This window comes from Oryx dammah, unplaced genomic scaffold, assembly GCF_014754425.2.
Source record: "Oryx dammah isolate SB20612 unplaced genomic scaffold, SCBI_Odam_1.1 HiC_scaffold_2, whole genome shotgun sequence".
Lineage (NCBI taxonomy): Eukaryota > Metazoa > Chordata > Mammalia > Artiodactyla > Bovidae > Oryx > Oryx dammah.
The window spans coordinates 114,065,470-114,080,776 of NW_024070186.1; the positions used below are offsets into that span (position 1 = coordinate 114,065,470).

General features: G+C 40.0%; 1 protein-coding gene across 1 annotated transcript; it reads right to left on the reverse strand.

Annotated features, from left to right (window-relative positions):
• Positions 1–12,113: 12,113 nt before the first annotated feature.
• LOC120852983 (olfactory receptor 5H2-like) lies at positions 12,114–13,064 on the reverse strand. The gene has a single exon (XM_040226511.1). It carries the CDS (start codon positions 13,041–13,043, stop codon positions 12,114–12,116), a length of 930 nt encoding a protein of 309 aa, XP_040082445.1. The 5' UTR covers positions 13,044–13,064.
• Positions 13,065–15,307: the final 2,243 nt, after the last annotated feature.

Sequence of the window (15,307 nt, forward strand, 5' to 3'; positions counted from 1 at the left end):
AGAGGACATCAGGCGCCCAGAAAAGCAGATCATTGTCTTCAAAAACAGGTAGGAAAAATATAAGAGATGAAAAAAGAGACAAAGGAGATAGGAAGGGAGCTCCATCCTGGGAAGGGAGTCCTGGCCCAGGAAGGGAGTCTTAAAAAGAGATAAGTTTCCAAACACCAGGAAACACTCTCGCTGCCGAGTCTGTGACAAGCCTTGGAAGCACAGAGGGCAACATAACAGAGAAGAAAAATAAATAAATAATTAAAACCAACAGATTATGAGCCCAGTGGTAACTCCCCCAGTGGAGAAGCAGCGCAGACACCTGCATCCACCACTAGCAAGTGGGGGCTGGGCAGGGAGGCGCGGGCTGCAGTGTTTTTAAGAATCGGGCCGGAAAGCCGTGAGTGTAACCAGAGCAAACTAACTTAGGCTAGCATACCAGACTGTGGGATAGCTACCACGTGAAAAGCTCTAACATAAGACACCACCAGGACCGTGCACAGAACAAAGGACGGAACAGAAATAGCCGGCTGCAGACCATCCCCCTCTGGTGACAGGCAGCCAGAGCTGTAAGGGCTGGAAGGGGACAATCGCAGCCCCGGAGAGACTTTACCCACCAAACTGCAAGCAGGCTTTTTGCTAAGACTTCTTGGGGTCCTGGACAGTCACCATCCACCTCACAAGGGGCTCCCGGTGGTACACCCAGAAAACTGAGCAGCAGGGACGGGAAAGGCAATAAGTGGCAGTGACTGTGCTCGCCAAACACCTGAGCTACTCGGTCCTGGGAAGGGCACAAAACGCAGGCCCAACCGAATCTGTGCCTCTGAGGGCCACCTGAGAGCCAAAACTGAGCAGCTTAGACCGGGGAGGTGCATGCAGCCTAGGGCCGGCCACAGACAGTTCCCAGCGGAGCAACGTAGAGCCTGAGCAGAGTGTGCCGTGTGCAGGGACATGCCCAGCGTGGCTGAGACACTGCAAGCACATGCCAGTGTTATTTGTTTGCAGCATCCCTCCCTCCCCACAGCACGACTGAACAAGTGAGCCTAAAAAACAAAAAAGTGTCCACCACTGCCCCTCTTGTGTCAGGGTGGAAATCAGACACTGACGAGACCAGCAAACAGAAGAAGCTAAACAGAGGGAACCACCTTGGAAGTGACCCCACACTGCCCACAACACCAGAGAAAGTCACAGAAATATCTTTATTATTTTTACGACCATTCTCTCTCTCTCTCTTTTTTTTTTGTTGATGTTGTTGTTTGATTGTTTTTTCTTCTTTTCTTTTTCTTTTTTTTAACTTAAAAAAAATTTTAAGTCCCCTATTTCTCTTTTAATTTTAATTTTTATAACCTACTATTACTTTTCAAAAAAAAAAAAGACCCTATTTTTAAAGCAAATGCCGTATATATATATTCTTTTTGTGGTTGTTGTTGTTGTTTTTTAATAATTCTCGTGACTTTTTTCTTCTTCTTCTTTTCTTTAATATTGTATTTTTGAAAATCCAAACTCTACTCTAGATTTTTAACCTTTGCGTTTTGGTATTTGTTGTCAATTTCGTACATTTAAAAACCCAATCTTCAGTACCCAATTTTACCTGAGAGTGAGATTACTGGCTTGACCACTCTCTCCTCCTTTGGACTCTCCTTTTTCTCCACCAGGTTGTCTCTGCCTCCTCCCTCCACCTTCTCTTCTCTACCCAACTCTGTGAATCTCTGTGTGTTCCAGATGGTGGAGAACACTTAGGGAACTGGTTACTGGCTGGATATGTCTCTCTCCTTTTCATTTCCCTCTCGTATCCTCCTGGCCACCTCTGTCTACTACCTCCCTCTCCTCTTCCCTGTATAGCTCCGTGAACGTCTCTGAGTGGTCCAGACTGTTGAGCGCACATAAGGAAGTGATTACTGGCTAGCTTGCTCTTTCCTCTTTGATCCCACCTCATCTCATTCCAGTCACCTCTAACTACCCCCTCCCTCTTCTCTTCTCCATGTAACTCAGTGAACCTCTCTGGGTGTCCCTCACTGTGGAGAAACTTTTCATCTTTAACCTAGATGTTTTATCATTGGTGCTGTATAGATGGAGAAGTCTTGAGGCTACTGTAAAAATAAAACTGAAAACCAGAGGCAGGAGGCTTAAGTCCAAATCCTGAGAACATCAGAGAACTCCAGAATCCAGGGAACATTAATCAATAGGAGCTCATCAAACGCCTCCATACCTACACTGAAACCAAGCACCACCCAAGGGCCAACAACCAGAGCAAGACATACCACACAAATTCTCCAGCAACACCAGAAAACACCCCTGAGCTTCAATATACAGGCAGCTCAAAGTTACTCCAAAGCCATAGACATCTCATAACTCATTACTGGACACTCCATTGCACTCCAGAGAGAAGAAATCCAGCTCCACCCACCAGAACTCCGACACAAGCTTCCCTAACCAAGAAACCTTGACAAGCCACTGATAGAACCCCACCCACAGTGAGGAAACTCCATAATAAAGAGAACTCCACAAATTCCCAGAATACAGAAAGGCCACCCCAAACACAGCAATATAACCAAGATGAAGAGACAGAGGAATACCCAGCAGGTAACAGAACAGGAGAAATGCCCACCAAACCAAACAAAAGAGGAAGAGATAGGGAATCTACCTGAGAAAGAATTCTGAATAATTATAATGAAAGAGATCCAAAATCTTGAAATCAAAATGGAATCACAGATAGCCTGGAGAAGATGCAAGAAAGGTTTAACAAGGACCTAGAAGAAATAAACAAGAGTCAATATATAATGAATAATGCAATAAGTGAGATCAGAAACACTCTGGAGGCAACAAATACTAGAATATCAGAGACAGAAGATAGGATTAGTGAAATAGAAGATCAGTTCAGTTCAGTTCAGTCACTCAGTCATGTCTGACTCTTTGTGACCCCATGAACTGCAGCATGCCAGGCCTCCCTGTCCATCACCAACTCCCAGAGTTCACTCAGACTCTCATCCATCGAGTCAGTAATGCCATCCAGCTATCTCATCCTCTGTCGTCCCCTTCTCCTCCTGTTCCCAATCCCTCCCAACATCAAAATCTTTTCCAATGAGTCAAAGTTTCGCATAAGGTGGCCAAAGTACTGGAGTTCAGCTTTAGCATCATTCCTTCCAAAGAAATCCCAGGGCTGATCTCCTTCAGAATGGACTGGTTGGATCTCCTTGCAGTCAAAGGAACTCTCAAGAGTCTTCTCCAACACCACAGTTCAAAAGCATCAATTCTTCGGCACTCAGCCTTCTTCACAGTCCAACTCTCACATCCATACATGACTACTGGGAAAACCATAGCCTTGACTAGACGGACCTTAGTTGGCAAAGTAATGTCTCTGCTTTTGAATATGCTATCTATGTTGCTCATAATTTTTCTTCCAAGGAGTAAGCGTCTTTTAATTTCATGGTTGCAATCACCATCTGCAGTGATTTTGGAGCCCAAAAAATAAAGTCTGACACTATGTCCCCATCTATTTGCCATGAACTGATGGGATTGGATGCCATGATCTTCATTTTCTGAATGTTGAGCTTTAAGCCAACTTTTTCACTCTCCACTTTCACTTTCATCAAGAGGCTTTTTAGTTCCTCTTCACTTTCTGCCATAAGGGTGGTATCATCTGCATATCTGAGGTTATTGATATTTCTCCTGGCAGTCTTGATTCCAGCTTGTGTTTCTTCCAGTCCAGCGTTTCTCATGATGTACTCTGCATAGAAGTTAAATAAGCAGGGTGACAATATACAGCCTTGACATACTCCTTTTCCTATTTGGAACCAGTCTGTTGTTCCATGTCCAGTTCTACCTGTTGCTTCCTGACCTGCATACAGATTTCTCAAGAGGCAGATTAGGTGGTCTGGTATTCCCATCTCTTTCAGAATTTTCCACAGTTTATTGTGATCCACACAGTCAAAGGCTTTGGCATAGTCAATAAAGCAGAAATAGATGTTTTTCTGGAACTCTCTTGCTTTTTCCATGATCCAGCGGATGTTGGCAATTTGATCTCTGGTTCCCCTGCCTTTTCTAAAACCAGCTGGAACATCAGGGAGTTCACGGTTCACATATTGCTGAAGCCTGGCTTGGAGAATTTTGAGCATTACTTTATTAGTGTGTGAGATGAGTGCAATTGTGTGGTAGTTTGAGCATTCTTTGGCATTGCCCTTCTTTGGGATTGGAATGAAAACTGACCTTTTCCAGTCCTGTGGCCACTGCTTAGTTTTCCAAATTTGCTGGCATATTGAGTGCAGCACTTTCACAGCATCATCTTCCAGGATTTGAAACAGCTCAACTGTAATTCCATCACCTCGACTAGCTTTGTTCATAGTGATATTTTCTAAGGCCCACTTGACTTCACATTCCAGGATGTCTGGCTCTAGATGAGTGATCACACCATCGTGATTATCTGGGTTGTGAAGATCTTTTCTGTACAGTTCTTCTGTGTATTCTTGCCATCTCTTCTTAATATCGTCTGCTTCTGTTAGGTCCATACCATTTCTGTCCTTTGTTGAGCCCACCTTTGCATGACATCTTCCCTTGGTATCTCTAATTTTCTTGAAGAGATCTCTAGTCTTTCCCATTCTGTTCTTTTCCTCTATTTCTTTGCATTGATCACTGAAGAAGGCTTTCTTATCTCTTCTTGCTATTCTTTGGAATTCTGCATTCAGATGTTTATATCTTTCCTTTTCTCCTCAGCTTTTCGCTTCTCTTCTTTTCACAGCTATTTGTAAGGCTTCCCCAGACAGCCATTTTGCTTTTTTGCATTTCTTTTCCATGGGGATGGTCTTGATCCCTGTCTCCTGTACAATGTCATGAACTTCATTCCATAGTTCATCAGGCACTCTATCTATCAGATCTAGGCCCTTAAATCTATTTCTCACTTCCACTGTATAATCATAAGGGATTTGATTTAGGTCATACCTGAATGGTCTAGCGGTTTTCCCTGCTTTCTTCAATTTCAGTCTGAATTTGGCAATAAGGAATTCATGATCTGAGCCACAGTCATCTCCTGGTCTTGTTTTTGTTGACTGTATAGAGCTTCTCCATCTTTTGCTACAGAGAATATAATCAATCTGATTTTGGTGTTGACCATCTGGCGATGTCCATGTGTAGAGTCTTCTCTTGTGTTGTTGGAAGAGGGTGTTTGCTATGACCAGTGCATTCTCTTGGCAAAACTCTATTAGTCTTTGCCCTGCTTCATTCCGTATTCCAAGGCCAAATTTGCCTGTTACTCCAGGTGTTTCTTGACTTCCTACTTTTGCATTCCAGTCCCCTATAATGAAACGGACATCTTTTTGGGGGTCTTAGTTCTAAAAGGTCTTGTACGTCTTCATAGAGCTGTTCAACATCAGCTTCTTCAGTGTTACTGGTTGGGGCATAGACTTGGACTACTGTGATATTGAATGGTTTGCCATGGAAATGAACAGAGATCATTCTGTCGTTTTTGAGATTGCATCCAAGTACTGCATTTCAGACTCTTTTGTTGACCATGATGGTTACTCCTTTTCTTCTGAGGGATTCCTGCCCACAGTAGTAGATATAATGGTCCTCTGAGTTAAATTCACCCATTCCAGTCTATTTTAGTTCACTGATTCCTAGAATGCTGACGTTCACTCTTGCCATCTCTTGTTTGACCCCTTCCAATTTGCCTTGATTCATGGACCTGACATTCCAGGTTCCTATGTAATATTGCTCTTTACAGCATTGGACCTTGCTTCTATCACCAGTCACATCCACAGCTGGGTATTGTTTTTGCTTTGGCTCCATCCCTTCATTCTTTCTAGAGTTATTTCTCCACTGACCTCAAGTAGCATATTGGGCACCCACTGACCTGGGGAGTACCTCTTTCAGTATCCTATCATTTTGCCTTTTCATATTGTTCATGGGATTCTCAAGGCAAGAATACTGAAGTGATTTGCCATTCCCTTCTCCAGTGGACCACATTCTGTCAGACCTCTCCACCAAGACTTGCCCATCTGGGTTGCCCCGCAGGTATGGTTAAATTTCACTGAGTTAGACAAGGCTGTGGTGCTAGTGTGATTATATTGACTAGTTTTCTGTGATTATGATTTCAGTGTGTCTGCCCTCTGATGCCCTCTTACAACACCTACCATCTTACTTGGGCTTCTCTTACCTTTGGCGTGGGGTACCTCTTCATGGCTGCTCCAGCAAAGCACAGCCACTACTCCTTACCTTGGATGAGGGGTATCTCCTCCCACTGCCCTTCCTGACCTTCAACATGGGATGGCTCCTCTAGGCCCTCCTGCGCTCGCACAGCCACCACTCCTTGGATGTGGGGTTGCTCTTCCCGGTTGCCACCCTGGCCTCAAACTTGGAGTGGCTCCTCTAGGCCGCTGCTCCTGACAGACGCTGGGTAGCTCCTCTCAGCCATTCCTGCACCATCAAAGCCTGGCACTCTAGGCTGCTGCCCCTGACCTTGGATGTGGGGTAGCTCTCAGCCATGCTTAGTGTGCCGGGCACCACCGCCACCTGTGCTTAGTGCTGTGGGCACCGCAGAATGGTAGAAATAAATGAATCAGAGAGGAAAAAAGAAAAACGAATTAAAAGAAATGAGGACAATCTCAGAGACCTCCAGGACAATATGAAATGCTCCAACATTCAAATTATAGGAGTCCCAGAAGAAGAAGACAAAAAGAAAGACATGAGAAAATACTTGAGGAGATAATAGTTGAAAACTTCCCTAAAATGGGGAAGGAAATAATCCCCCAAGTCCAAGAAACCCAGAGAGTTCCAAACAGGATAAACCCAAGGTGAAACACCCCAAGACACATATTAATCAAATTAACAAAGAACAAATATTAAAAGCAGCAAGGGAAAAACAACAAATAACACACAAGGGGATTCCCATAAGGATAACTGCAGATCTTTCAATAGAAATGCTTCAGGCCAGGAGGGAATGGCAAGACATACTTAAAGTGATGAAAGAAAATAACCTACAGCCCAGATTACTGTACCCAGCAAGGATCTCATTCAAATATGAAGGAGAAATCAAAAGCTTTACAGACAAGCAAAAGCTGACAGAATTCAGCACCACCAAACCAGCTCTCCAACAAATGCTAAAGGATATTCTCTAGACAGGAAACACAAAAAGGGTGTATAAACCCGAACCCAAAACAATAAAGTAAATGGCAACGGGATCATACTTATCAATAATTACCTTAAACATAAATGGGTCGAATGCCCCAACCAAAAGGCAAAGACTGGCTGAATGGATACAAAAACAAGACCCCTATATATGCTGCCTACAAGACAAGGGACACATACAGACTGAAAGTGAAGGGTTGGAAAAAGATATTCCACGCAAATAGAGACCAAAAGAAAGCAGGAGTGGCAATACTCATATCTGATAAAATAGACTTTAAAACAAAGGCTGTGAAAAGAGACAAAGAAGGACACTACATAATGAATAAAGGATCAATCCAAGAAGAAGATATAACAATTATAAATATATATGCACCCATCATAGCACCACAATATGTAAGACAAATATTAACAAGTATGAAAGGGGAAATTAACAATAACACAATAATAGTGGGAGACTTTAATACCCCACTCACACCTATGGACAGATCAACTAAACAGAAAATTAACAAAGAAACGCAAACTTTAAATGATACAATAGACCAGTTAGACCTAATTGATATCTATAGGACATTTCACCACAAAACAATGAATTTCACCTTTTTCTCAAGTGCTCACAGAACCTTCTCCAGGATAGATCACATCCTGAGACATAAATCTAACCTTGATAAATTCAAAAAAAAAATTGAAATCATTCCAAACATCTTTTCTGACCATAATGCAGTAAGATTAGATCTCAATTACAGGAGAAAAACTATTCAAAATTCCAACATATAGAGGCTGAAAAACATGCTTCTGAATAACCAACAAATCACAGAGGAAATCAAAAAAGAAATCAAAATATGCATAGAAACGAGTGAAAATGAAAACACAACAACCCAAAACCTGTGGGACACTATAAAAGCAGTGCTAAGAGGAACGTTCATAGCAATACAGGCATACCTCAAGAAACAAGGGGAAAAAATCAAATAAATAACTTAACTCTACACCTAAACCAACTAGCAAAGGAAGAAATGGAGAACCCTAGAGTTAGTAGAAGGAAAGAAATCTTAATTTAGGGCAGAAATAAATGCAAAAGAAACAAAAGAGACCATAGCAAAAATCAACAAAGCCAAAAGCTGGTTCTTTGAAAGGGTAAATAAAATTGACAAACCATTAGCCAGACTCATCAAGAGACAAAGGGAGAAAAATCAAATCAACAAAATAGAAATGAAAATGGAGAGATCACAACAGACAACACAGAAATACAAAGGATCATAAGAGACTACTATCAGCAATTATATGCCAATAAAATGGACAACGTGGAACAAATGGACAAATTCTTAGAAAAGTACAACTTGCCAAAACTGAACCAGGAAGAAATAGAAAACCTTAACAGACCCATCACAAGCACAGAAACTGAAACTGTAATCAGAAATCTTCCAGCAAACAAAAGCCCAGGTCCAGACGGCTTCACAGCTGAATTCTACCAAAAATTTAGAGAAGAGCTAACACCTATCCTACTCAAACTCTTCCAGAAAATTGCAGAGGAAGGTAATCTTCCAAACTCATTCTATGAGGCCACCATCACCCTAATACCAAAACCTGACAAAGATGCCACAAAAAAAAAAAACAACTACAGGCCAATATCAGTGATGAACATAGATGCAAAAATCCTCAACAAAATTCTAGCAATCATAATCCAACACATTAAAAAGATCATACATCATGACCAAGTGGGCTTTATTCCAGGGATGCAAGGATTCTTCAATATCCACAAATCAATCAATGTAATTCACCACATTAACAAATTGAAAAATAAAAACCATATGATTATCTCAATAGATACAGAGAAAGCCTTTGACAGAATTCAACATCCATTTATGATAAAAAAAAAAAAGCTCTCCAGAAAGCAGGAATAGAAGGAACATACCTCAACATAATAAAAGCTATATATGACAAACCCACAGCAAACATTATCCTCAATGGTGAAAAACTGAAAGCATTTCCCCTAAAGTCAGGAACAAGACAAGGGTGCCCACTTTCACCACTACTATTCAACATAGTTCTGGAAGTTTTGGCCACAGCAATCAGAGCAGAAAAAGAAATAAAAGGAATCCAAATTGGAAAAGAAGTAAAACTCTCACTGTTTGCAGATGATATGATCCTCTACAAAGAAAACCCTAAAGACTCCATCAGAAAATTATTAGAGCTAATCAATGAATATAGTAAAGTTGCAGGATATAAAATCAACACACAGAAATCCCTTGCATTCCTATACACTAATAATGAGAAAGTAGAAAGAGAAATTAAGGAAACAATTCCATTCACCATTGCAATGAAAAGAATAAAATACTTAGGAATATATCTACCTAAAGAAACTAAAGACCTATATATAGAAAATTATAAAACACTGATGAAAGAAATCAAAGAGGACATTAATAGATGGAGAAATATACCATGTTCATGGATTGGAAGAATCAATATAGTGAAAATGAGTACACTACCCAAAGCAATCTACAGATTCAATGCAATCCCTATCAAGCTACCAATGGTATTTTTCACAGAGCTAGAACAAATAATTTCAATATTTGTATGGAAATACAAAAAAACCTTGAATAGCCAAAGCAATCTTGAGAAAGAAGAATGGAACTGGAGGAATCAACCTGCCTGACTTCAGGCTCTATTACAAAGCCACAGTCATCAAGACAGTATGGTACTGGCACAAAGACAGAAACATAGATCAATGGAACAAAATAGAAAGCCCAGAGATAAATCCACACACCTATGGACACCTTACCTTCGACAAAAGAGGCAAGAATACAAGTGGTGCTGGGAAAACTGGTCAACTACTTGTAAAGGAATGATACTAGATCACTTTCTAACACCACACACAAAAATAAACTCAAAATAGATTAAAAATCTAAACATAAGACCAGAAACTATAAAACTCCTAGAGGAGAACATAGGCAAAACACTCTCTGACATAAATCACAGCAGGATCCTCTATGATCCACCTCCCAGAATACAGGAAATAAAAGCAAAAATAAACAAATGGGACCTCATTAAAATTAAAAGCTTCTGCACAACAAAGGAAACTACAAGCAAGGTGAAAAGACAGCCTTCGGAATGGGAGAAAATAATAGCAAATGAAGCAACTGACAAACAACTAATCTCAAAAATATACAAGCAACTCCTGCAGCTCAATTCCAGAAAAATAAACGACCCAATCAAAAAATGGGCCAAAGAACTAAATAGACATTTCTCCAAAGAAGACATACGGATGGCTAACAAACACATGAAGAGATGCTCAACATCACTCATTATCAGAGAAATGCAAATCAAAACCACAATGAGGTACCATTTCACACCATTCAGAATGGCAGCAATCCAAAAGTCTACAAGCAATAAATGCTGGAGAGGGTGTGGAGAAAAGGAAACCCTCTTGCACTGCTGGTGGGAATGCAAACTAGTACAGCCACTATGGAGAACAGTGTGGAGATTCCTTAAAAAAATTGCAAATAGAACTGCCTTATGACCCAGCAATTCCACTGCTGGGCATACATAACGAGGAAACCAGAATTGAAAGAGACACGTGTACCCCAATGTTCATCACAGCACTTTTTATAATAGCCAGGACTTGGAAACAACCTAGATGTCCATCAGGAGATTAATGGATAAGAAAGCTGTGGTACATATACACAATGGAGTATTACTCAGCCATTAAAAAGAATACATTTGAATCAGTTCTAATGAGGCAGATGAAACTGGAACCTATTATACAGAGTGAAGTAAGCCAGAAAGAAAAACACCAATAGAGTATACTAACACATATATGTGGAATTTAGAAAGATGGTAATGATAACCCTGTATGCGAGACAGCAAAAGAGACACAGATGTTTAGAATGGACTTTTGGACTCTGTGGGAGAGGGAGAGGGTGGGATGATTTGGGAGAATGGCATTGAAACATGTATACTATCAGGTAAGAAACGAATCACCAGTCTATGTTTGATACAGGATATAGGATGCTTGGGGCTGGTGCATGGGGATGATCCAGAGAGATGATATGGGGTGGAAGGTGGGAGTGGGGTTCAGGATTGTGAACTCATGTACACCCGTGGCTGAGTCATGTCAATGTATGGCAAAACCAATACAGTATTGTAAAGCAAAATAAAGTAAAAATAAAAATTAAAAAAAAAAAAACATTATTTCGGGGTGTTTCTGTGAGGGTGTTCCTGATTAGGTTGGAATTGATGAAATTCATGAATTGGTCCCCACAAGGAGTGAGATTCAACGTATTTCAAATAAAGTGGAGTAGAAGACTTTTTGATGGCTAGCAGAACTCCTGGGATTGGCCTCTATTCACTCAAACACAAACCCACCTCTGCTGTGGAGTTAAATGTGATACGTGTCTCCAGACTATACAGCTATGTTGTATATATTGGGCTTCCCTGGTGGCTCAGATGGTAAAGAATCCACCTATAATGTGGGAAACTAGGTTCGGTCTCTGGGTTGGGTGATCCCCTTGAGAAGGAAAGAAGGGAATGGCTACCCACTCCAGTGTTTTTGCCTGGAGAAATCCATGGACAGAGGAGCCTGACAGGCTGCATTCCTTGGGGTTGCAGAGTTGGACACAACTGAGCAACTGACTTTCACTTTCATACAGCTATATTGTATCAAAGACATCGTGCTCAAGTAATTTTAGGAGGTACAGCACTATTTTAGTGCTTAAAATATGCTTAATAAATTCACTTATAAAACCATACTGAAGAATATACAAGCATGTAAAGTGTTTTCCTATGTTTTCTGCTTTAGTTATTTTAGTATGATATGTACACTTAATTAAAATTCCCTTGTGTTTTTGAAAAAGATATAGACATTTTAAGGAATTTATTAGAAACTAACATGTTAGGTCTTTAAAATAATGACAGTTATAACTACAAAAATTTGAACACTAGTCAACACATAACAAAATCTGATCTGCAGTTTTATGACTGTTTTAGTGGAAAGAGAACAGATATTATGAGACCTAAATATTCCTCTCTAAAATTTTCATCAGTGAGTCTATGACTTTCTTATTTCTCAGGCTATAGATAATTGGATTTAATAAAGGGATTATGACAGTGTAAAAGAGAGAATCCATCATATCATGATCATCTGATTGTGTGGATCCAGGACGAATATACATGAAGAGAAGAGGCCCATAGTATAAAGAGACAGAGAGGAGGTGGGCTCCACAGGTGGAGAAGGCCTTCCTTATACCTTGAACAGACTTCTTTTTTAAAATTGTAAAGAGAACTAGTGTATAAGAGATAAGCACAGTCAGAATGGTGAACACCTGTATTGAACCAGAGAAAATAAAAACCATCAGAATATTAATAAAAGGGTCAGTACAAGAAATTTTGAACAGTGGCATAATATCACAGTAAAAGTTATGTATTGTGTTGTAACTGCAGAAGGTTAATCTAAATAAAAAACCTATATGAATAAATGCATGAAGAACACCACCTACAAATGATGAGACCAACAGTCGCATGCATAGTCTATTCGTCATAATCACTGGATAAAGTAAAGGGTTCCATATGGCCACATAGCGATCATATGCCATACTTGCCAAGAGAAAGCATTCTGTGGTTGCACTGACTGTAAAGGAAAAGAATTGTACCATGCATTCAGAGAGAGAGATCGTCTTGCTTTTGGTGAAGAAGTTGACCAGCATCTTGGGAGTCACTGTGGATGATATGGAAGTATCCACAAGTGCCAAACTCCCAAGAAATAAGTACATGGGGATGTGAAGTTGAGAGTCATTCCAGATGAGAGCAATAAGTCCAAGATTCCCCACAATGGTGATGAGGTATATCACCAAGAATACCAGGAACAAGGGGATTTGCCACTGTGGTTGATACTTAAGTCCTGTGAGAACAAACTCTGTCAGCAATGTTATATTTTCATTTTCCATATCTTCACTGGAAGTCTCCTGAAATAAAATGCAAAAAATGAAGAAAGAACATTCATAGGGTTTTATGAATGGAAAGCTTGGAAAGTGGAGTCAAAATAAATCATACTTCTACCAGAATGTCCTTTTACTTTCATAAAATATTACTATAAGAAACTATTTGGGGGATCTGAAGAGATGCCAATCAGTACAATAATTTCAGTTCAAATAATGTGCTGAAATTAATAGATTTACATAAAAGAGACATTCTAACCATTTGCTAAATTTATGGGGACTTGATAGACTGTGGTAGGGAAATTCTGAGTCTGGGACATGGATTATCAGTCAAGGGAAGAGATGTTTAAAAGAAGCAGGATTATAAAATGAATTGAATACCGTGTGAAGGATCTTGAACACTTTGCTTCAGGTAATATGTACGTAGTGAAAGGTTTCAAGACAGGGAGAGACACTGAAGAGTATTTTAATTTAGTTTTTCATTAGTGCAGAAAATAGATGTCATGGAGGAGAAGCTGGGGTCAGGGATACTCTTCAGAAAATGTTGCTATTGTCCAGGGGATTTCTAACCAGATTATCCATCAGAATTGTTTGTGGAGCTTTTTAATGCAGGATATATATTGTGAGATATTATTGTAGAAATTTATTCAGTGGATCAAGATGGAGTCCTAACAATCTGTACTTTAAAAAATGCTCCACAAGTTATTCAAATGCATGTATAGTGCCTAGTCCATTGGCAATATAACTTTGGTAGTTATGAGAGAGACAAAGAGATAGACGCAAAAGAATTCAAAGTGCAGTCACTAGGACCTGATGACATTAGATATGAAAGGGTGGGTTAGTGAAGGAGATAGGAGGTATGCAGTGACTGACTAGATAATCATCAAAAATTGAAATCAAGATCTCAGCTGCAAAGGCCAGTTTGTGGAGCGAGCATCCTCTGAACATTAAGAGGAGATGTACTTAGTAATATGAGTCTACTATACCTTAATATAAGTAATGTCTTAGGAGTTTGGGGAGTAGCTGAAGGCATACTTACTAATAACCTATCGATTGAAGAGTGTGCCTAAAGAAGGACATGGAAAGAAACTTGAGGAAGTTATATTAAAGAGGCTGAACAGTGGATACACAGCATATATTTGATAGCCAACATCTGATCGCTTTTTCTGCCACATAGTCTTGGTGGCTAGTAGAGGTATCACCCATTCAAGAAGCCAAAAGATGATGGCCATAATGACCTATATGGGAAAAGAATTTTAAAAGACTAGGTATATGCGTCTGTATATGCATAACTGATTCACTTTGCTGTACAGCAGAAACTAACACAACACTGTAAATCAACTATATACCAATAAAAATTAATTTTAAAAAAGAAGCCAACAAAGCTAGAATCTGACTTTTTCATTCCTGTTGCACACAGAGTGAGGGAATTTGATCTAGATTTGGCAAACCAAATCCACAAAACCTCCATTTAGAATATGGAAATAAAGAGAAAAGGTACAGGAACAAAAGAGAATATTGGTTGCAAAGACAGTGATATCAAGACTCCAGCAAATGCATCCTGCATCCATGGCCGTGGCATTGTGTCAGCTGGCATTCCAAATTCAACAGTAGTGACAGTAGGTTCCATTGAGCTGGTGTTGGGAAATGATTTTGGCCGTCGATTGGCTCCTTTGCTTCCTTCCTCTGTTCCAGATTGTTTTTTCACCCAATTTCTCCTTTCTCTCTTGCATTTCTATGTTAGAGCCGTTTCCATTCAATTAACTCTTTTCCTGTGGTAACCAAGAGTCCTAGTTCACAACAGAGAAAGACTAGGGAGAGACCAGAAAAGAGTTCTAAGCTGAAAAGTAGGAAGGAAACTGGAAAGCTGAGTATTGTGAACTTAAAGAGAGAAAAGATACTCAAAAAAACTACAAGGACAGAAGGACGTGTCAAACGCCAAAATACATGGTCTAACAGGACAAAGGATGATCAGGTTTCATTGAGTGTGAAAATTAAGGGATTTTTAGTGGTTTTAGTGAGAGCCACTTGCATTTTATGATTGAGTTGAGGCCAGACAATAGTTAAGAAGTGAATGAGAAACGAGTGGGTGGAAGGGTATGGAGTACCCCAAGAAAGGTAGAGAACCATTGGCATTTCTGTACTTCTCCTAGACACTTACAGGATTTTCTTTTTTCCTAGAACATTTTAATGAAAGTTTTCAAAACATGGGAGAAGGAGTTGAGAGGAGAAAGGAAACAGGAAACGTGGGAAGGCAGTATATATTGATGAAA